Below are 22,654 nucleotides of genomic sequence, written 5' to 3'. Positions count from 1 at the left end.
TCCTTACGTTAACCATCATTTTGTTTCTCTTATTGTACCTTACTTCACGAGCAACTTCTTTTGATAAATAATGTAAATTGATTTTTGTGGATATGTAATTTTTCTCTTTTTTATGATACACCATCAATATATGTATTAGAGTACAATTTGAGTAGTATTTTCTATTGACTTTTGAAAAATTATATGGCTAAAATAATAGATGTTTAAGTTAATTTTCATATATTGAATTACTTTGCAAAGAATTATTGTAAAAATAGATAATTAATATTGAAAATTAATTCAAGAACGTTGAAGATAAATTATTCTAATCAAACACGGAATATGTATTATAAGCTATTCTTTTAAAGCAAATTTTTTAGTTGAAGGCCTATTTCATGAAATATTTTATTATCATGGTGTCTGGGCCTTTGTGCACATCCCGATTAATTTCACGGGGTATTTGCTACCTTTCACCAATACATGTACCAGATAATTTTGAAAGATATTATTGTTTTATTGTAATTTTGTTTTAGAATTTAATTAAATCAAGTCTGAAAGAAAAAGTGAACAATTTTTCTGTATGCGAGTAAAAGACAATTGACCTAATAGAATAAACCAAACTTAATTAATCCACCCCATCATTCTTATTTGGTTTTTGTGGCTAGTAGTAGGTACACTGTATACATAAAGTTGTGGCACTAACAATCTTCAAATCCCGAATTCTCTTCTATATGCCAAACTTCTAAATAATTGTGCTGAACTTAGCAAATCAGGTTCGAGAAGATTGTTTCAGACTACAGAGTGACCACCACAATCGACATACAAGACCATTAGATACCATTTGAGCAAGAAAATCAGGTAGTTGCTCAATATAAATTTTATTCTCAAGGTCATTGTTGAGAAAAACATTCTTAATGTTCAACTGATGAAAGGCCAATGGCATACAACAACCACAGTTAAAAAAGGCAGACATATGCTATTTTAGCTATGGGAGAAAAAGTATCACTGTAAATAATTTCAAATATCTGGGTATACCCTTAGGCAACAGGGTGATCCTTAAACTGATTAATTTGTTGTATGGACCAACTTTGATTGCATAAACCCAACAACAACCAACAATGATTTTCTTGGAGGAAGAGGGACAAGCTCCTCACTTACCACTCGGATGTAAAGCAGACGTCTCATCAATCATAGCTTGCCACCATCCTAGATGAGAGAGCGCTTCACCTCTAGATTAGGGATGGAAATAGAGGACAAAGATGATACAAAATATAATGAGGCGATGGTAGACGACGATAACTTTGAATTGTGTAATGGTTGTTAGTATTATGAGTAGATCATGTACCTTGATGCTGGATGCTAACGACAATATTTGTCAGGAGCAATGGCAATATGGTTGGGATATATAAGGAGCAATAGAAAGGTCAATAATGAGTGATGAGACTACTATGTGACTGGTTTGTGGAACAAGGCGAAGTAAAGGAGAGAATAATTCATCCACTGTAGGAATAACAAGACTAGCCAAAATCTCATCTCACACTGAATCAGTGTAATTAAGAAGTCTAGCAAGTGTAAGAACCAAAAACATTTGTCATTGCATTTATGGTTTTCAACACTAGCAGCGATTGATATCAACTTCTCAAATTTCTCCATGATTGCATGTACATGTCCCAATAAGAAGACATCCAACTTTTGCGTCTTTAAGTTAGCAACAACATACAACAACATACCTAGTGAAATCCCTTTGAGGTAAAAATCAAGAATCAAAATAAATCTGGAATTTCTTAAAAATACCTTAATTTTGAAGGAACTAAGATTTCTCTATTTTTTTAAATCATTTTTTTTGGGGGGGGGGGGTTCTTTTTTTTTCTTTTTTGCTTTTTGCTATGTACCTTAACTTTTAAGCTACTACAACAAGCATTCCTATGTGGTTTGCGAGCGATTGCATAGGAGCGGGGGTTTTACCCTGTGTGCACCCAAAGGGTAGAGGCTGCGGGTTTCCCTTGTCATAAAAAATAAATAAAAAATTAGCGAATTAAGACTAATTATGATACTAATAGAGTCAATTCAAGAACTTAGATCAAAAGTGATCTGGGCCCTTATTTCGAAGAAATTAGAGACAACAATTAGTATAAGACTAATCACCTTCTTTAATTTACAAATAAGAACCAAAAATATCAAGTTTAGAATTAATCTTACCTCTTAATGAATCATTACCTCTTAAAGAATCATTCTTATAAGGTTGTAAGACCACACACAAAGGTGTAAAGAAGAGAAACCTCTCACATAATATTCATCATGTCTTTTTCTTAAAATAATAAAATCCACCTCTATTATTCCCACCCCTTTTATAAGAATAATAACTAGGAAATTTTTTAAACTAGGAATCTTTTAAAATAGGAAACTTTTATGCTCCTATTGGGCTGCATGTGGGCCTTTTTCTTGGCATTCATGTGGCCCAATCTTTTGCCTCTTGGACTCAAACTTGGACCATGAAATATATGTAGCACTTAGTCCACTTCTTGTTATAATTCTTGGGTCAATCTTGAGATTTTCTTCCACGATAAACATCTTCTTGATTTCTTATCGAAGCCTGACTACTTTAGTGCAAGTAGGCTGACATGGATGCTATCACCTACCCCTATCTCAGAGGTAGAGAGGTTGGTTTCGATAGTAGTCTAAAGCAGTCTAGAAAAGAATAAACAGAGGTGAAAGCATTACAAAGCATACTGGATAGTAATTACAACCAAATAATATGATAATTGAAGTACAAAAAATATCAGTTAGCTTACATAAATCAAAGGACACGAAACTGTAGAGGCAATACCACGACTACTTGTATGGGTGGCTTGCAAGACAACACACTTCTACCTACTAACTTCCTACCCTAATTGGTGCCTCCACAACCTTTTATCTAAGGTCGGGTCCTCGGTAAGTTGAAAGGGTGTCATGTCCTAAATAATCACCTCTCCTCAATACTTCTTCGACATACCTCTACCTCTCTTGAAGCCATCCATAACCAACCTCTCACACCTCCGCATTGGGGCATTCATATATCTCCTTTTCACATGTTCGGAACACATCAATCTCGCTTTCTTCAACTTGTCCTCCACTGAAGCCATTCCCACTTTGTCCCCGGATATTCTCATTTCTAATCTATCTCTCCCAGTATTCCCACACATCCATTGCAAAATCCTCATTTCTACAACTTTCATCTTTTGAACGTGAAAGTTCTTAATTGGCCAACACTCTGCCCTATATAACATAGTTGGTCTAACCACCACTCTGTAGAACTTGTCTTTAAGTTTTTGTAGCACCTTCTTATCACACAAGACTCTAGATGCAAGTCTCCTTTTCATTCACCCTACACCAATACGGTGAGCGGCATCCTCGTCAATCTTACCATTTCCTTGCTTAACAGACTCTAGATACTTGAAACTTCCTCTCTTATGGATGACTTGTGTATCAAGCCTCACTTTCACGCCAATCTTATGTGTTAAGTCACTGAACTTGCACTCCAAGTATTCTGTCTTGGTCTTGCTCAACTTGAACCCTTTAGACTCCAGGGTCTGTCTCCAAACCTCCAGTGTAGCGTTAACTCTGTTGTGAGTCTCGTCAATCAGAATTATGTCATCCACAAATAACATATGCCGTGAAACCTTATCTTGCATTTGCCGCATCAATTCATCCAACACCAAGGCAAAAATAAAATGGCTTAAGGATTATCCTTAGTGCAACCCCATCAAAACTGCGAAGTGCTCCGAGTCTTCTCCCACTATCCTTACCCGAGTCTTGGCTCCATCGTACATGTCCTTGATCACCCTAATATACACCTCTAGCCTCCAAGCATCTCTAGAGAACTTACCTTTGGACTTTGTTGTAAGGCTTTTCTAGGTCGATGAACACCTTGTGTAAGTTCTTCCTCTCCCTGTACTGCTCACTAGTCTCCTTACAAGATGAGTGGCTTCTGTAGTTGAGCGTCCCTCCATGAATCTGAACTAGTTCTCGGAAACAGCCACACCCCTCCTCACCCTCTCCCAAACCGTCATAGTGACTTAGCAGCTTGATACTTCTATAGTTGTTGCAATTCTGAATGTCACCTTTGTTCTTTTATAATGGAATCATTGTACTCCATCTCCATTCTTCGGGCATTTTTGCCGTCTTGAAAATGACATTAAACAACTTAATGCACAAAACAAAATCTATTTTTCTTTTCGCAATCGTACTTGAGTGATCGGAATAGATGTAAAAGATGCATCTCATTTTGAATACCTAATCTATCTGAATAGGTAAATGATAATTTAAGCTAGCATACCATCTTTACAGTAAGCTAGATAGCTGACTGTTGATTAGGGACATATTCATTCAGTACCCGATGATCTCTTATACTTGGCTGTCACTGGCTGAACCTGAAAGAAGTTTCTTGACCTGATAACTTTTGCATTCTTAATGACCTAACATGGAGCGGGAGCATCATCGATCTAATTGCAAATCATTGACCACAGGCCACACCCTGGGGTGCAATTTGATACCTATATAAACTGCTTGAATCTAATGAGATATGGAAACCTACTAAAGATTCAGAGCAAGATGAAAAAAGTAGAGAACTGCCTGAAATGGAAAAGTGTTCTGTATTATTTTCCAGTTCCGAGAGATGTCATGCATCTTGTCTCACCGCAGGTGCTAATTTTACTTGCATCTGTTGACATTAGTCCTGTCAGTTTCAGAGAGTTTGTACATGCTATCTTCTTTGTCACAACTATCAAACCTATGATAAAACTGCGCATCTATTGTTGTGATCAATATCTGTGATTTTCCACTTACAGGTTACCTAATGTGCATTTTCAATGAAAAACTTGGTGAAGAAATGCTAGAGAGTCTTCAGGACTATGAGTTTGCGGTATGTCATTGTATGATTTATAAAGCAGTGTATGGAATCACTAGACGTCTTCTTATCTATATTAGTAATGGGTTATCAAATGTCCAGTTTGCTGATGAGGAGGGAGAACATAAGAGGTTCTTTTATCATACTGCAAAGACAAAAGAATTGGATAACCTTCTCGGAGATATATATCATAAAATTCTGGGTATGTATTCCTTGATTCTTGTCCTTAGCTTCACAATTATACTTCTTGTTGGCTGATGGAGGATTTCCAAGAAGATATTCTTGTCATCAAAGATGTGATCCTAGATGAGAAGATATTCTTAATATCAAGATATGATCCTCTAAGATCTTAGGATAATTGTGATAATCTAGAATATCATATCTTTGATTCTTTCTCTTAATGTAAAGATTTAGGTGATTCTATTCCACAATCTTTTATGTATATATAAAGCCATGTACATGACATAGAACGACATGAATGAAATTATTCAATAATCTTATTCCACATGGTATCAGAGCTTTAGGCTTAGTCCTAGCCAATTTTATTCATCCTATCTTGAAAAATCCCATTTTGCTATCTTTATCTGCCCAAACCATGTCTGAAAATGGTACTGCCGCAAATATTCCAATCTCTGAAAATGTTTCTGCAACAGTAGAAAATAACTCTACAGTTTCAATTGGAGATTTGCAACATTCAGCTTCAACAGGTAGTTGTTTATCGGCCTTCACAGGTATTTCTTACTCTTTTATTACTAATGTCTCAGACAAACATTCTCCAACGTGGGTGGTTGATTCCGGGGCAACTGATCACATGACCAGTCTCTCTCATCTCTTCATATCATATTCCCCTTGTCCTAGCTATAAAAAAATAACTATAGGTGATGGTTCAGTTATTACTGTAGCTGGGCAAGGAGACATACCACTTGGAAAATCGTTGATACTTAAAGATGTCCTTCATATCCCAAAGTTATCTTCAAATCTCATTTCTATCCAGAAACTCACCAAAGATTCCAAATGCCAAGTAACTTTCTTCCCTTCATATTGCTTATTTCAGGAACAAAACACGAAGGAGATGATTGGGCGTGCTAGTGAGAAAGGTGGTCTTTATTGTTTGGATTTCCACAATGGTGAATATATATCTAAGAATTCCTTGTCTAGTTCATTCTTGTCTGAATCTATCATGTCCAATAAAGAGAAAGTATGGCTTTATCATCGTCGGTTAGGTCACCCTTCCTTTTATGTAATCAAAAGGATGTTCCCATCTTTGTTCAAAGATTTGATTGTTGAGTCTTTTCATTGTGATGATTGTGAAATTGCAAAACACAAACGTACTTCCTTTCCAATTAGTCACAAAAGATGTCAAACTCCATTCTCTCTTATTCATAGTGATATTTGGGGACCCTCTCCCATTCCTAATATTTCTGGTGCTAGATGGTTTGTGTCATTCATTGATGATTGTACAAGAGTTACGTGGATCTATTTGCTAAAGCAAAAATCAGATGTCAGTCAAATTCTTCCTACCTTTTTTAATATGATCAAAACCCAATATGATGTGCCAATTAAAAGATTTCGATCCGATAATGCCAAGGACTACTTCAATCAAAACCTCTCTGTTTTCTTCCAAAAAGAGGGAATTATTCATGAATCTTCATGTGTCAATACTCCTCAACAAAATGGGATAGCAGAGAGAAGAAATGGTCTGTTACTTGACATTACTAGATCATTATTGTTTCACAAAAAGGTGCCAAAACAGTATTGGGGGGAAGCTGTCCTAACTGCTGCACATCTTAGTAACAGAATGCCATCAAGAATTCTGAACTTTCAAAGTCCGCTTGATACTCTTAGGAATTTCTTTCCAAATTTTGAAATTTCCAATAAATTGGTTCCTAGAATCTTCGGAAGTGTTGCCTATGTTCATATTCATTCTCAAAATAGAGGCAAATTAGACCCACGTGCTCTTAAGTGTATTTTCACAGGATATTCTCCTACTCAAAAAGGTTACAAGTGTTATCAACCATCATCAAAGAAATTCTTTGTTTCCGCAGATGTCACATTTGATGAGAGTGAATCCTTTTTTAATCATTCTTACAATCAGGGGGAGTCACTGAAGGGAGAGGAACCTCTAGACTTGTCACTATTTGATTTGTCCATTTCTAGTCATGCCAAATCCTTGCCTGAGTCACCATTTCTACAGTCACCTGAGTCTCTAAATCTAAATGAACCCATTGAGTCTCCTAATCCAAATATAGATAATGGAATTCTAGAAAATAATCTACCATTGCAGGTATATTCCAGAAGAAAGAGACTAACTGATCAAACTACTCCGTTGCAATCATCTCCTCAGGTTATTGCTCCTGATAACCATCCTGAACCTGTTGAACCGTCAAAAACACCAAACCAAACTGATCATGAAGAAGAATTTAACCAACCTAATGTCCTTGACCTTCCCATTGCACTTAGAAAAGGAACTAGAACTTGCACACAACATCCTTTGAGCCTCTCCATGACATATCAAAATCTTTTCCCCAAGTCATAAAGCTTTTCTCTGTAACCTCCACACAATTCCTATCCCTAGAAATTTGTCTGAAGCATTAGGAAATAAAGAATGGGAGAAAGCTATGAAGGTAGAAATGGAAGCGTTGGAAAAAAAACAAAACTTGGGATATTGTGGAATTACCAAAAGGAAAAAGGTTGGTCGGGTGCAGATGGGTGTTTACTGTGAAATATAAGTCAGATGGGTCCATAGAAAGATATAAAGCACGTTTGGTAGCAAAGGGTTATACACAGACTTATGGAATTGATTATTTGGAGACTTTTGCCCCAGTGGCAAAAATGAATACAGTGAGAATTTTATTATCATTGGCTGCAGTTTTTAATTGGAACCTACAACAATTTGATGTAAAAAATGCCTTTTTACATGGAGACTGAAGAAGGCACTCTATGGATTAAAGCAATCACCTCGTGCATGGTTTGGAAGATTTACAAAGGTTATGATCAAGCTAGGGTATCGACAAAGTCAAGGAGACCACACCTTGTTCATACGACACTCAAAAACAGGAAAAGTGACAACATTGTTGGTTTATGTGGATGACATCATAGTAACAGGTGATGATTCAGAGGAGATACAAAATTTGAAGAAGTGTTTACTCAAGGAATTTGACATCAAAGAGCTTGGGAAATTAAAGTACTTTTTGGGAATCGAAGTGGCACACTCAAAACAAGGAATCTTCATTTCCCAACAAAAATATGTGCTTGATTTGCTGAAAGAAGCAGGAAAATTAGGGTGTAAACCAGTGGCTACACCAATTGAATACAATAATAGATTACGCAATGCTCCAGAAGAATCAGTGGTAGATAAAGGCTTGTATCAAAGGCTTGTAGGGAAATTGATTTACTTGTCCCATACAAGGCCGGACATTGCGTTTGCTGTAAGTGTTGTTAGCCAATTTATGCGTGATCCTAGAGAAATGCATCTTCAAGCTGTCAACCGGATTCTACAATATCTTAAAGGAAGTCCAGGAAAAGGAATATTATTCAAAAGAGGAGACATGGTTTTAGAGGCTTATACAGATGCGGACTATGCTGGTTCATTAGTGGATCGAAGGTCAAGTTCTGGATATTGCACCTTCTTAGGAGGAAATCTGGTGACTTGGAGGAGTAAAAAACAAAATGTAGTAGCTAGATCAAGTGCAGAATCTGAGTTTAGATCCATGGCGATGGGAATTTGTGAATTGTTATGGCTAAAGATAATCCTTGATGATTTGAAGATAAGATGGGAAGGACCTATGAGGCTATATTGTGACAATAAATCAGCAATAAGTATAGCTCATAATCCCGTACAACATGATCGCATTAAGCATATTGAGGTAGACAGACATTTCATTAAGGAGAAATTAGATAACGGTCTCATTTGTACGCCATTTGTATCTACAAAAGATCAGGTGGCTGATGTTTTAACAAAAGGATTACCAAACAATATGTTTCAAGATCTAATAAGCAAGCTAGGAATGGAAGATATCCATTCACCCGCTTGAGGGGCAGTGTTGGCTGATGGAGGATTTCCAAGAAGATATTCTTGTCATCAAAGATGTGATCCTAGATGAGAAGATATTCTTCATATCAAGATATGATCGTCTAAGATCTTAGGATAATTGTGATAATCTAGAATATCATATCTTTGATTCTTTCTCTTAATGTAAAGATTTAGGTGATTCTATTCCACAATCTTTTATGTATATATAAAGCCATGTACATGACATAGAACGACATGAATGAAATTATTCAATAATCTTATTCCACACTTCTCAAAGACTTGGCACTTCTTATTCCCCAAAAAAAAAAGAAAAATCAAAATGGAATATGGTTCATTCCGACAAGGTTCAATAGTAACAGGGAGACAAGTTTCAGTGCTGCCTGCTATCACCGCGTGTGATAGTCAAAACCATGAAACTTTTTCATTGCCAAGCACAAACTTTTTCATGGCACTAATATTTGGATTCAGTTTGAATAGAGTTTCATCTGTAGTGTATTTTGTTTTATTTTCCTCTTTCTTTGTTACACTTTTGAATTTTTTCGAAGATATGGAGAGAGCTATAACAAGAGACCTAGTGTCACATATTCTTCAATTCTCAGTGCATGTGCACAAGGCTGTTAGTTTTGCAGCTGAGCTTGACTGGTAAGCATTTTGATAAAAAAAATTCTTCCCTGTTCTCTTCTGTTCCCGCTTAACATTTATTTTCTGCTTTCGTGTAGCATTTTAGCGTTAGCCTTGGTTGCACGTCAAAACAACTATGTAAGGCCAAATTTGACTGCAGAAGATTTGCTTGATATAAGGAGTGGAAGGTAAGAAACATGAGAATAACTGAGACTATCCTTTTTATTACAATGCAGGGTTTACCATTAGGGCATCTGCTAAGGGATTCCGTTTTATATATTCGCTTTCCAGACATGTTTTGCAGGAGATGACTGTAGACACATTTATTCCCAATGACACAAATATTACTCTTGAAGGTATAGCGGAATGTCCATTGAAGGAGCCATTTTAGCCTCACCAATTCTTGCCAGGCACTATATCCTGTGGCTGAACATTATATATTTTCCAGGAAGAATTAATATCATCACAGGCCCTAATTATTCGGGAAAAAGTATCTACATCAAGCAGGTAGAACTCTCTCTATCTCAATTTCTCTCACTACATACAATGTTAATTTGGTGCTCTGGAATGTTTGTGCACCTAAAACTGACTAAGAACCTGCTAATCAGTTAGGAGTCGTTTGGTGTGAGGTATAAGGTAAAATAATCCCGGGATAAAATGCAGGATTATTTTATCCTGCGTTTGGTTGGAGGTATTAGCCATTAGGGATAAGTTATAGCATAGTGATGGGATAAGTTATCCCATATACGTGGTGGGATAACTTCTCCTGGGATAACTTTTCCCCAACCAAACGACCCCTATAGTTACAAATCTTTCTTCATTATGCTATTTCTCACCACCTATGTCCTTTGATTATAGATTTTATTTTTAGGTAAACACAACGAACAACAACAACTACGGCCTCAATTCCAAACTCATTGAATCAGCTCTATGAATCATGTCTAGCTGTGTCACTCCATTTTAGACCGCATCAGGTCAATATTTAAAAGTGTAGGTTCTTTGGCACTAGAAATCCTCCACATTTTCTAGTGGCATACAAATCTCTAACATCGCCTATATGATTTTCTTCTGGTGTGCCCTACATTGCACCAAGTCTGCATGAATTTGAAGAGACTGTAGATCTCTCAAGACAGCTTCCTTTTTTGTGATTTTAGTCTAGCTGGCCTCTTTTTTAACACTTCCATTCATTATGGTTTCACACACACGACCCGGTGCATCTGAAAGTCGACGTAGGATGTGAGCAAACCATCTCAAGCGACCTTCTCTCACTTTATCCTCTATGTTTGCAACTTGTATCTTCCATCGAATTCGGTCATTTTTAATTTTGTCTGTTCTTGTATGACTGTAATCTATCTTAACATACACATTTTTAAAACATTCACTTTATGGATATGATGGACTTTTGAGGTACAAAGTTTACTGCCATATAACTTTGTCGGTTTACAAACGTTCTATAAAATTTGCATTTTACTTTGGTAGGTATCCTCCTATAGCATAACACACCACTAGTATTTCTTCATTTCAACTATGCTTTTTGATTCTATGTAACATTTTATGGTAACACCAGCCTGAGGTATGTGAATTGTTTGTATTTAGGCACCGCAATCTAGTCCAGTCTCACTTTTCTTGTGTTGGCAAAACTTACACCACATATATTCAATCTTACTTCTACTAAACTTAAAACCTCACTCTATAGGGTTTTTCATAGTTCAACTTCTAGTCACACTTATCAACCGATAAATTGGATGGTTTACATCAAATATGGCCAAATCATCACAAATGACTCATTTTATACTCTTACTAAGCTACTTGCATTATTTTTCCAATTTAATTATTTCTATATCTGTTCAATTGTATATGATGAAATATTCATCTTAACATTCACATTTCTACAACTTTACCACAAGAGTGTGGCTGGGTGGATGGGATTTTTGTACCCTTGGCCTTAACCAAAGGTCTTGGGTTCGATCCATGGGAATGGAGAACCCTAGTAGGGAGTGCTTCCCTCTTAATGGATTACTTGGGCCAGTGGGTTTCAGATACTGGATGGTTATTACAAGACAAGAAGCATTTCTACAACCTTCATCTTGTGGGTATGTTAGGCATTAGGCTCAACATCCTCCCATATGATAGTCCTGATCTTGGTAACCATCCTATAAAACTTGATTTTCGTTTTATTAGGTATCCATCGCTTGGACATTCTCGTAAAATTCTTCCATTTCAACCATTTCTTTTTCACTTATGTTTAATATCTTCATCTATCATGCCAATTTCTCTGGAAGACTGAGCGTACATATCTTAGTTGTCTTATAAGACATCGTGATTCTGTCTGATTTCACTTTACTTTGTTCTTCTTATGGTGCTAAACATGCAATGCGTATATTCTGTCTTATTTCTACTTATCCTAGAACACTTGTTCTCTAGAATGTTTCTCTAGTGTTCCAGCTTTTGGTTGACTACTTAGCTAGTTTCATCAATTAATTCAATATCATCTACTCGCAAAACACAAATGGAAACTCACATTTTGTACTATTTGGTTAGCTCTTATATAACTAGGATAAGTACAAATTCAAGACAGACTTGTAAACCCACAGCTATTAGAAACTTCTATGTAACTTCTTAGTTCTCACATTTATTACCACTTCTTCATGTATATGGAAATTTATATATTAGGTGTAAATTGTTTTCTTTATGCTTCAAAAGACTTTTCTTGATTATTTATTGTACTCTTTCTCTAAGTCAATGAATATCAATTGGAGATCCTTCTTTCTCTCGTAAATTTTGTCCAATCTTAGAAAAATTAGTTTCTGTTGTAGATCCATGACATGAATATGAACTAGTTATGTCATTGTTGTAATATCCCCAAGTCTATGTTTTATCATATTTTCCAAAAGGTTTATCACATACTATGATTGTCCGTGCAACTCTGAATGTCTCCTCTAGTCTTATAAATTGGAACGAAGGTACTTGTAACAGACAAGGTATGGGAGATTGGTTGATCTTTTATTCCATAAAGTAACAAGTATATATACATCTATGCTGATTGATTGATTTTCTAGCTTTACTATAGGAGTAGAATGATATTGTATAAGATACAACTGATTAGGAATTGATTGTGTAATATTGTTTTTCCTTATTTAGTCTTAGGTATCATTGTATAAGTACCCATTCTCATGGGATGTATATTTATCAAGAAACATTTCTTCTTTTTGAAATCTTAATATAGAATCCAAATTCCAAACTATAAAAAGAATTATAAGGAAAATCCTAAAAATCTGATATCAATCCCTATAATTACGCTTTCCTAGTATATTTACAAGCATAACTACATTCATTCTTTAACAGTATTCTTTCTCCACTTTCTTGGCATCTTTCTACTTCTTAATATATTATTGGATAACTTGGATAGTTATACTACTCTAACCTCTCCGATGTACTTCCAAACCTCTATAAAAGTACCAGCCAAATTATATGTTTTTCTACACTTCATACTCTTTCATAGCATCCCTTACTTCGGCTGATTCACATATGTATGCAGATTTTTTAAAGTCATCCTCATGTTTTGTATTTCATTGACCGTTAAAAATATTTTCATCTTCTCATTTCCAAAGGGTTTAAATCCTTAATAAAGCTTATTACACTTGTTTACTTCTCTGGCCACTTTGATTGTAAAGGAAAGTGCAGCAGATAAATTGGCCAGCTCTAGTAAGATTGCAAATCAAAGTTTTAGAATAATGATACAAAAAAGTCTATTGTCATTGTTAAAATTTTGTAAAATGTAATATATACAAATTGCTGCACTTGAGTCAAGAGTCTTTTGGAAACAACCTCTCCACCTACACGAGGTAGTGGTAAGGTCTGTGTACACTCTACCTATCCCAGACTGCACTTGTGAGATTTCACTGGGTAAGTTGTTGATTATTTCACTTTAGTTTTGTGAGATATAAAGGAGAAGACTATTATTGAATTGTTGTATCTACATTATTACACAAAGACCCTATTTATAAACACTACAATACAATTTTTTACCAAGTAGAATATTATTTACTACTCCTATTCCTATGATTATTCCTATTTTTATTCCTATTCTAAGTAGGATTGTATAAACCTATTCCTATTCTAACACTCCCCCTCAAGCTAGTGCATACAAGTCATATATACCTAGCTTGTTACACTTGTAATTAATACGAGGACCGATGAGTGGCTTGGTGAGATATCTGCAACTTGATCACTCGACTTCACAAATTGATAGTCAATCTCAATATGCTTAGTCTTCTCATGAAACATTGGATTTGATGCATAATGTTGATATAACACAGAGTGATAAATTACAGAGTTGAACTTCCCAAACCAAGTTTGCACAGACTGTTTCAGACCATAGAATAACTTACGTAATCGACATACAAGGCTACTAAACTCCCCCTGAGCAACAAAATAAGGTGGTTGCTACATACAGTGGCGGAACTAGGATTTTTATTAAGGGGTGTCAAAATATAAAGTAAAAAAGTAAATGTTGCTATCAAGAATAGAACACACAACCTCCAACAAGTTTTGCAATCCCTTAACCACTATACTAAACCTTCAATTTGTGTTAAGATGTGTCAACACTTGTACATATATTCATTAAATTAAATTTTGACCTATATATACAGTGTAATTTTCCGATGAAGGGGTGTTGCTCAACACCCCTTGCTCTAGGGTAGATTCGCCCATGGTTCTATATAGACTTCTTCACAACGCAACGATCGCCGAAAAGTGCTCAAAATCTAGTATAAAATATATGAATTATGTTGGAATCACTAGACGAGTCTATATTAAATAAGAAAGTCATCGAAAAATTGGTCGAAACATGCTCATATGTAGGAGTATTAGATTTGATGGCTGAAAGTGGTCATAATCTAAGAAATAAAATTATATGGGTAGGGTCGAAATGATGGCACGATCCAACTGAAAAATAGAAATTATATAGGAAAGATCGGATTGACGGCACAACCATATTGAAAAGAGAAATAATATGGGTAGGGTTGGAATGATGACACGACCCTACTGAAAGAGAAAAATTATATGGGTAGAGTTGGAATGATGGCACAACCCCACGCAAATCAGATTTGAGGAGTCACCGGAAAGACGAATGGAACTATGCAGATCAAATCTGAGGAGTCCCCGAAAAGACACACGATGCTATGCAACTTAGATATGAGAAAGAAGTTTTGAAAAATCCACAGTACTACGTAAGTTAAATATGAAAAGTAGTCCAAAGAGATGCATGGTGTCACTGGAAAGATGGCACAGTGCTACACAAATACCGACAGATATGGAGTTGACACAAAACAACCCTAGAAAGTCACCAAAAATTGACGCATGGTGACCTGTCTGTTTGAGTTTTTGTCCCCGAATATGGGTTCATGCATAAATCGTTGACCTTACTTTTGTTAGCATAATCATTAGCCAGACGGGAGACATATATGGGTAATAGCCACCCCCAGCAGCCGAAACTTTTTGATTGTTTACCAAAATTGTAGACTCTGATACCATGTGAGAAATAAAGGAGAATAATATTATTGAATTGTTGTATCTACATTATTACACAAAGACCCTATTTATAAACACTACAATACAATCTTTTACCAAGTAGGATATTATTTACTACTCCTATTCCTATTTTTATTCCTATTTTAAGTAGGATTGTATATACCTATTCCTATTCTAACAAGTTTATTTCAATTTACTTATAAACCGTTATATTTTGAAGCCAAGCACTTAGCTCTGCCACTGTAATGGAAATCCTAAACATATATATATTTATGAATCTATTTACCGTAGTGAATTCCATTATGTTTGTGTTTTACTTTGAAATTTAGAGGTGTATCAGAAAAAACTAAGTTATATTAATATACATAGGTAATTAGTGTATTTATTCGTGAACTTATGAATCTATTTGTTGAAGAGATAATTAACTAAATAAAAATATGCTTTCTTTAACAACTTTAACTTTTAGATGGGATAGTCTCAATCTTCCACATGGTCTTAGAGCAAGCAAAAGTCCTAGGTTTGAATCTCGCTACAAACCATTATTAAAAAAGAATTTCCACGTACTTGACCCATAAAAAAGAATCAGGCCAATACGTGAAGGGGTGTGTTAAAGAGATTGTTAAATTAAGTCTTAGACCTAACTCACACCCCAAAAGCTAGCTCAAAGGGAGGATGATTGCCCAAGCCTTATAAGGAGTCCAACTATCTCATTAACCACCAATGTGAGACTTTTGTCATTCTTTAACACCCATCTCACGCCCAGTGCTTAGCATCTAGTGCGTGTGCAATTTTTGATTTTTTTTGGGGCCCCCAACATTGGGTGAGATGGGCCCTGCTCTGATACCATGTAAAGATATGACACCTGGGACTAACTCAACCTCAAAAGCTAGCTCAAAGGGAGGAGGATTGCCCAAGCCTTATAAGGAGTCCACCCATTTCATTAACCACCAATGTGGGAGTTTTGTCATTCTTTAATAGAGATAATTAAGTAAATAAATATGTGCTCAATCAGGCCAACATGTGAATGGGTGTGTTAAAGAGATAGTTAATTAAATAAATATGTGCTCTCTCTAATAGCTTAAATTTTTAGATGAGAAGATCACACATTTCAGCATTATTTACCATAAAAGGTCCTGATCTATATGTTCTAGATGAAAAAGACCTTTTTCTAGCGGATGATTTTGTCGTTTTGATAATTTTCCATGAGAACTGATAGACTAGAGATTGACATACAATAAGGACAAAATTTATTGAATGACTAAGGTCTAACTATAAGCCCAAACAACTTGGTGATCTGTCCTTGTTCACCAAATGAAGTGTCAAGATTTTTAAATCCTCTAAACCATTCATAGAATCCATAACCATCCGAAGTGGAAGAGTTACTGCAAGTCCCACCTGCAGTCTTGATGTTCTGGTTATAATCAATTTCACACTCCAAAGTTTGTGTCCTAGTTTCCGAGTAGTATAGAATTTAAAACTTTATTAAATATAATTCTCTGATGCAAGATGTTTTTGTAGTTACGAATATTAAATCACCTTGAACATATTCCATTTTACTGGATGGAATTAGCCAAAGGATATGGTTCCCTCATTGATGTTGCATTTTATCCTGTTATTTTATATAATATACTTGTGTTTGAACTTACTCTCAAACTTGTAATGATGTAAACACCGATGAAACAGGTCATCTACCCCAAGTGTTTACCAATTTTCTTCATCTAAAAAATACTTGTATTGTAATGAATGCAATTTCCATATTTGCATCCACTTAAGCATTTCATCTCAATAAATATCTTAGGTTGCCTTGATAGTTTTCCTTTCCCACATTGGAAGTTATGTACCAGCTGATGCTGCCACAGTGGGTTTAACTGACAGGTTTCTGCACTCCTTCTACTGGTTTTAGTTCAATTTATTTTGATGCAGCACCATTTTTCTGTAAAAAAATTATATTCAACTGCATTCTTCAACATGAGGACATAATTTCCAAGGACTGTCAACTTTGCATTGGTTATATTTTAGTTCATCTCCTTGTTGCCTAATATGACAGAGTGATAATAACACTTGACAAACAGGATATTTTGTGCCATGGGGAGTAAATTTATGACTGCAGAGCAGTCGACATTTATGATTGATCTCCATCAAGTGGGAATTATGTTAAGGTATACTTTCAGAAATTTTGCATATTGAAGGACTGCAATATATTTCATCTGAACATAGAGCCATGGTTGATCAGTAATTCTGAAATTCACAATGCTGAGTTATGTATCTATGTTTATTATCAACAGTATGTTTTCTGATAGCATGGTATAATACAAGTATATAAAGGGACACACACATATACGTGATATATACATGTACAGACACATAAATAATCTGTAACTAATTTCACGTGAAAATCATTTTCAGGCATGCAAGTCCTCGGTCCTTGTGCTTAATGGATGAGTTTGGTAAAGGCACCCTTACAGAAGGTTGGTCTTTCAAGTACCTGGCATTTCTGTCTCTGATTCTAAATCTTTCATTTATACTGTGCTTTGATATGGAAATGTAGAAATCTTCTGAAACATAATACTAACCTAAATACCAATTGAATTGATATGCTGGTTCATGCTGATCTCCATCTGTTTCATACTGATTTTCATAGACATTTAAATACCAATTACGTAGTGATCTAAGTTGTCCTTTCTCATGTGCTAGTGCATGACGACTTGAGGTTTTTGTTTCTTTTAAAAAGATTGATCAACCAAATAAAGTAGTAGAATTCGTTTTAGCACAATGGTATTTCCATTTATGTTGGTTGTCTCAGTCATTTTTGTTATTCCTTTCAGATGGAATCGGTCTCCTTGGTGGAACCATAAATCACTTTGTATCATGCTATGACCCTCCAAAGGTCTGGTACTACTGCCCTTTGTTTAGATAGGAGGGATGAGTGTAAGTGATTTCCCTAATGCTTGTAAGAATTGTGATGGTAATGGTTAAGTATTGTTACCATATTTATGTACAACAAAATAATATGAGAAATCGTCATCTGCATGGATATTGTATTGGCAGAACTGAAGGGACCACATCCTTGTTGTTTATTACTTTCTGAAAACTGTATGGTTTGCTTGTGTCATCATTAAATAGTTAACGCACTTATACATCCCTTTTCTAATAAGTTTGACCCCTCTGTTGGCATGCCCTTTTGGTCTTCAAATAGTACAATTTCACACTGATTTCAAAGAGCAGCAATGTTTCTGCTTCCTTTAACGGCACTACTTCTTTTCTTCTAGGAAAACCAGTCAGCGTTGTTTGAAATTTTCTTGAGGCTGATTGTTTTATGGATGCTTAGGACCAAATGCTCAATTCTTGAAAAGCAACAAAATATAATTTGCCTGACCCCAACCTTTTGACACTGTCACTGTCCTATATTAGTTGTCAAATTTGACTTACTCTTCAAATGAAGCATGCCGTTTTCCCTTCCTCTTGCACTCCAAAACTTCTATTTCTAGCTTAAGCCACCGCCCAGTAAATTTCCAGCAGCACCTCCACCAGTCCATCCTCAACACCAACCGATATGTCCACCACAAATGATACTCAACCACAGTGCTAACATCACAACTTTCAAGAAAGAAACCAACATGATGAGATTTTTTATTGTAGTGGTGGCCAATAGCCACCAACTCTCGGGAGCTTCAAGCTCGATTTTTAGTAGCCACTTTACATATATTTTGCTTCAGGCCTAGCGATAAACTTAGACATAAAAGGTTCTCGGAAACACGGTAACCTAAATTTCTTGGGAAAAAGTTGTGCCTCACTACATGTCTGGAACTTGTGTACTATTATATTAATAGAAGTCTATAGTCATAATGGTTTTTTTGGCAGGTCCTGATTTGTACTCATTTGACGGAGATATTTGATAATAGTTGTTTACTAGAGGTATATGTTAATGATTTTGCCTGATGTTTCTTATTTGAAGTCATTTTAAAGCTTTCCGAGTTGTTGGTACCAAGAAGATACGTATTTTGATAAATTTCAGTCAGACAGAATCAAGTGTTACACTATGAGTGTGCTAAGCCCAGAAAAAGATTGTGCCGATGTTGAAGACATTGTATTTCTCTATAGGTATGTTCATGTTGCACTTTTTACCTGATTCCAAGTAAAAGTCAACTACTGCGGGACAATGCGTGTTATTCCTTGTTTACCTTTTATTTGATCCTACAGACTTGAAACAAATTGTTTTTTGACCATGTTTTCTTAAAATTTGTTTTATTTCTTTTTCAATTCCACAGTTACTTTTCAGTGACCCTTTTATATAATCTATTCATACATATCTCTAATTTTTGGGTCCATTTAAGCATCAATTACTATCTCTCATTTCTTTTTTCTTCTTCTTATTATTTACTTCTGAAAAAAATAAAGGTATGCTTAGTTCGCAACAGTAGAGATTTATGTTGATCTATTTCATCAGGTCTTGCACCTGTGCTCTCCTCGGGTACTGTATAATATGATCATATATGAAGACTAGCACTGTACTATTTGTTGTGCAAAAAGGAGAAGCCGAATGCCAATCCTTTCCCTTTTACAGACTCCACCTAGAAGTATCACAGAATGAAAAAGTTATAGTTAGTCTGTATGTTGTGCAAACTAACTGTTCAATGGTGTTTTTTGTGACTTGATTGTCATAGATGACCATGGCTATGGACAAATGATTCATGCAGGGTGTTAATCACATGACCTTGATGCAGAGTTATTGTTGGTCCACCTCTTGTATTAAATTGAGTTAATATCGTGTGGACCAACGGCCCACATATCAGATATTAAACTGATAAATATTTGCACATCATGAACAAGACACAAAAACTTTCATATTTCTCTCTGTTGTGAACCTTTAGGGAGCGTTTAACCCCTCAAAGTGGGACCTCTTGGTGCGAATCCAAATTAGTTGCTCCCCAAAGAGGGTACTAGACTGGAAAACCAAAAAGGGGAAAGCAGCCATAGTCTTAATTTAGTGGTATCAGAGTAGGCAGAGGTCTCGGGTTCGAGTCTCACAGTCACCCATTATTAAAAAGAATTTTCATATGCTTGTCCCATGAAAATGAACCAGGCCCACTCGTGAGGCGCGTCTTGAGTAGATATAATTAAGTAAATAAAGTGTGCCCTCTCTAACAACTAAACTTTTAGATGAGATGGTTACACACTTCAAACATTTTCAGATGAAGGACCTAAATGAGTTGTGATGTCTCCTAGGCATTGAGCTTGCTCAATGTAGATCTGCCTTTGTCAATTCACGACATGAGTATATTCTCGACTTCCTTGAAGATACGGGGATGATAGATTGTACATGTAATGATGTTCTCCTGGATCCAAAAATTAAGCTCTTACTAGGTTTGATGCTCTTAGTGATTGCAAAAGATCAAGGAGGTTGGTTGACAAGTTGAAGGATCTTACTGGTACTTCTGAACGATTTGCCTTCTAGTTGAGTACTGTAACTTAGTTTTTGGATTCTTTGTGTGGAATATCTCTACGGAAAGGCTTAAGTTACAAGGATTATGTACGAATAGATTGTTCGGTATACAACATAAATTAGGCAAAGTTACTTTCTGATGGATGATGTATTTTTGTATAGTGTTCTAGTCAGAGATAATATTGACGTCTTAGAAGAGAGAGGAAAAATGTGATTGTAAAATTTGGTGCAGCAGTTGAATTACCGGTAGTGGTGGTGCCTAATAATGAACTCATATAAATCAAATAACTACTCAAAGAATCAGAGTTTAGAGATTGGTTGGATTAAACTTGTGTAATAATCAAGATATGCTTCATATTGTATTCATTTGAAGATAAGAACACAGAAATAGACTTAAACACTCAGTGAAAATTAGAAAATGATGCTCCCAGGAGCATTATTTCAAGTTCCATAATGATAAGTTTGCAAATATATTCACCAAGTTCATTACCAGTCTTCCAACTAGCTACATACGTAGCAAGTTTGGTATATTCAACTTGTATTTACCCACTTGAGGAGAAGTGACCCGTCTGATGGATAAACTTAGATGTCACTGACCAAAATTTCACCGTTAGTATTTTACATTCTATTGAAAACAACCTCTCTACCTTCGTAGGGTAGGGGTAAGGTTGCGCACACACCACCCTTCCAAGACCTCACGTGTAGGATCAAACTAGGTATGTTATTGTTGTTATAGTATTTTACATTCAACCTAAGTGACGCTTCTGATTTTAGGTTCCTGGCATTGCCTAATTTACAAATGACTGTTCTATTATTCATTTTAGTACATTAAGGGCTACACACATTGTTTGATGATCATCTTTTAACTTTTACCATGTCCACGTGTTAGATTTAACTTTTTGTAGTAGTTATTTCTTCTCCGAGAAAGATATTATCACCTACTCTTTTATGCCATGGCAGGTTGGTCCCTGGACGTGCACTCCTTAGCTATGGTAAGTGCAACTGTTGTACCTCGAAGGGACATGCAAATTATAAACTTCTAACGGACTCTTTTATTCTACAGGGTTGCATTGTGCCCAGCTTGCTGGTAAGTTAAAACATTTCTTGAAAAGTTCCACATGTTGATAGGGCAGTAAATATGACTCTTTTGCCTAAGAATAAGAGCAGCATATATTTGTAACGTTTTTAATGGTGTCGACTACTTCTATAGTTTGCTTATCTTATCATAATTCAAAGTGCCCTTTTTCCTGCAGGATTACCTCACGAAGTTCTAACGCGAGCAGCATTAATATTGGATACTATCAAGAATGACAACCAAATGGAGAGACTTGTCAGTGAGGATATAATAGCTCAGGATCAGCAGTACAAGGTAAAATATCATTTTAAACGACAATAGTTGTATCAATTTCAGTCCATCATTTGCAAATTGGATGCAGGATGCAGTGGAGAAGTTGCTAGGCTTCGATGCTCAAAAAGGTGATCTGCTCCACTTCTTTGAAGAGATCTTTGCTAGCCAATCCTAAAAGGGAGGGGGTATCATACTCTTTTGGCATTCAGTTGTGAATTGGATATATTTTATCAATAATGCAACTATATCCGTGAGACTTTTTCGGGACTTATAACGTGTAAGGCAAAGTCGGTATATTTGAGCTATGGAAGGCAAAGAAATTGGCTAATTTGATAAAGGAGACTAATGTCGTCGGTATGGCTAGTGTGTCTACTTAAAATGGTTATCTCAAATGTCACTTGTAGACTCTTGAAAGATTATTCAAATCGACAATTGGGTAGCTTCTAGCAGAAACCTCTTTACCGGCCACACCAAGGTGTAGGGGTAAGGTCAACATACACTCTACGCTCCTAGACTTCACTTTTGGGACTACACTGACTATGAGTCAGTAGCTACTGGAAGTGAATTAATGCGACAACAAAATGTGTTTTAATTTTTAACTGTTTTGCAGGATGACAATGGCCGTAAATTTATGAAGAAACATCTTTATTTTCTAGACTATCATAGTGACGTTTTTTTTTTTTAATTATTTGATCAAAACTGGAAATTTTATTTATATTAATTTCAACAAGTTATATATAATTTGAGAGCCACTTAAAATGTTCCTGTTTTAGCTTATATACTTTTGCTATATAGTCATTTTAATAAATGACT

General features: G+C 35.7%; 1 protein-coding gene across 6 annotated transcripts in view; it reads left to right on the top strand.

The window, feature by feature from the left end:
- LOC125865185 (DNA mismatch repair protein MSH5) overlaps nt 1-22,181 on the top strand; it is a 34,584-nt gene extending 12,403 nt beyond the window's left edge. For 5 of the 6 annotated variants that reach the window (XM_049545375.1, XM_049545377.1, XM_049545376.1 and 2 more), the window contains 16 exons: nt 4,806-4,879; nt 4,967-5,066; nt 9,443-9,539; nt 9,617-9,706; nt 9,810-9,874; nt 9,967-10,025; nt 16,849-16,925; nt 17,123-17,209; nt 17,457-17,518; nt 17,876-17,937; nt 18,912-18,965; nt 19,066-19,151; nt 21,454-21,485; nt 21,557-21,580; nt 21,747-21,862; nt 21,930-22,181. In XM_049545375.1, coding sequence (XP_049401332.1) covers nt 4,806-4,879; nt 4,967-5,066; nt 9,443-9,539; nt 9,617-9,706; nt 9,810-9,874; nt 9,967-10,025; nt 16,849-16,925; nt 17,123-17,209; nt 17,457-17,518; nt 17,876-17,937; nt 18,912-18,965; nt 19,066-19,151; nt 21,454-21,485; nt 21,557-21,580; nt 21,747-21,862; nt 21,930-22,016 — 1,172 coding nt within the window. In that variant the 3' untranslated portion in view covers nt 22,017-22,181. Of the gene's footprint in view, nt 1-4,805; nt 4,880-4,966; nt 5,067-9,442; nt 9,540-9,616; nt 9,707-9,809; nt 9,875-9,966; nt 10,026-16,848; nt 16,926-17,122; nt 17,210-17,456; nt 17,519-17,875; nt 17,979-18,911; nt 18,966-19,065; nt 19,152-21,453; nt 21,486-21,556; nt 21,581-21,746; nt 21,863-21,929 lie in introns of those variants that run through there. The other variant, XR_007446323.1, reaches the window with a different exon arrangement.
- The last annotated feature ends 473 nt before the right edge of the window (nt 22,182-22,654 follow it).

Source organism: Solanum stenotomum, chromosome 5, assembly GCF_019186545.1.
Source record: "Solanum stenotomum isolate F172 chromosome 5, ASM1918654v1, whole genome shotgun sequence".
In the NCBI taxonomy this organism is placed as follows: domain Eukaryota; kingdom Viridiplantae; phylum Streptophyta; class Magnoliopsida; order Solanales; family Solanaceae; genus Solanum; species Solanum stenotomum.
The sequence above is the reverse complement of the archived record's forward strand: the minus strand, read 5'-3'. Positions and strand labels throughout refer to the sequence as shown.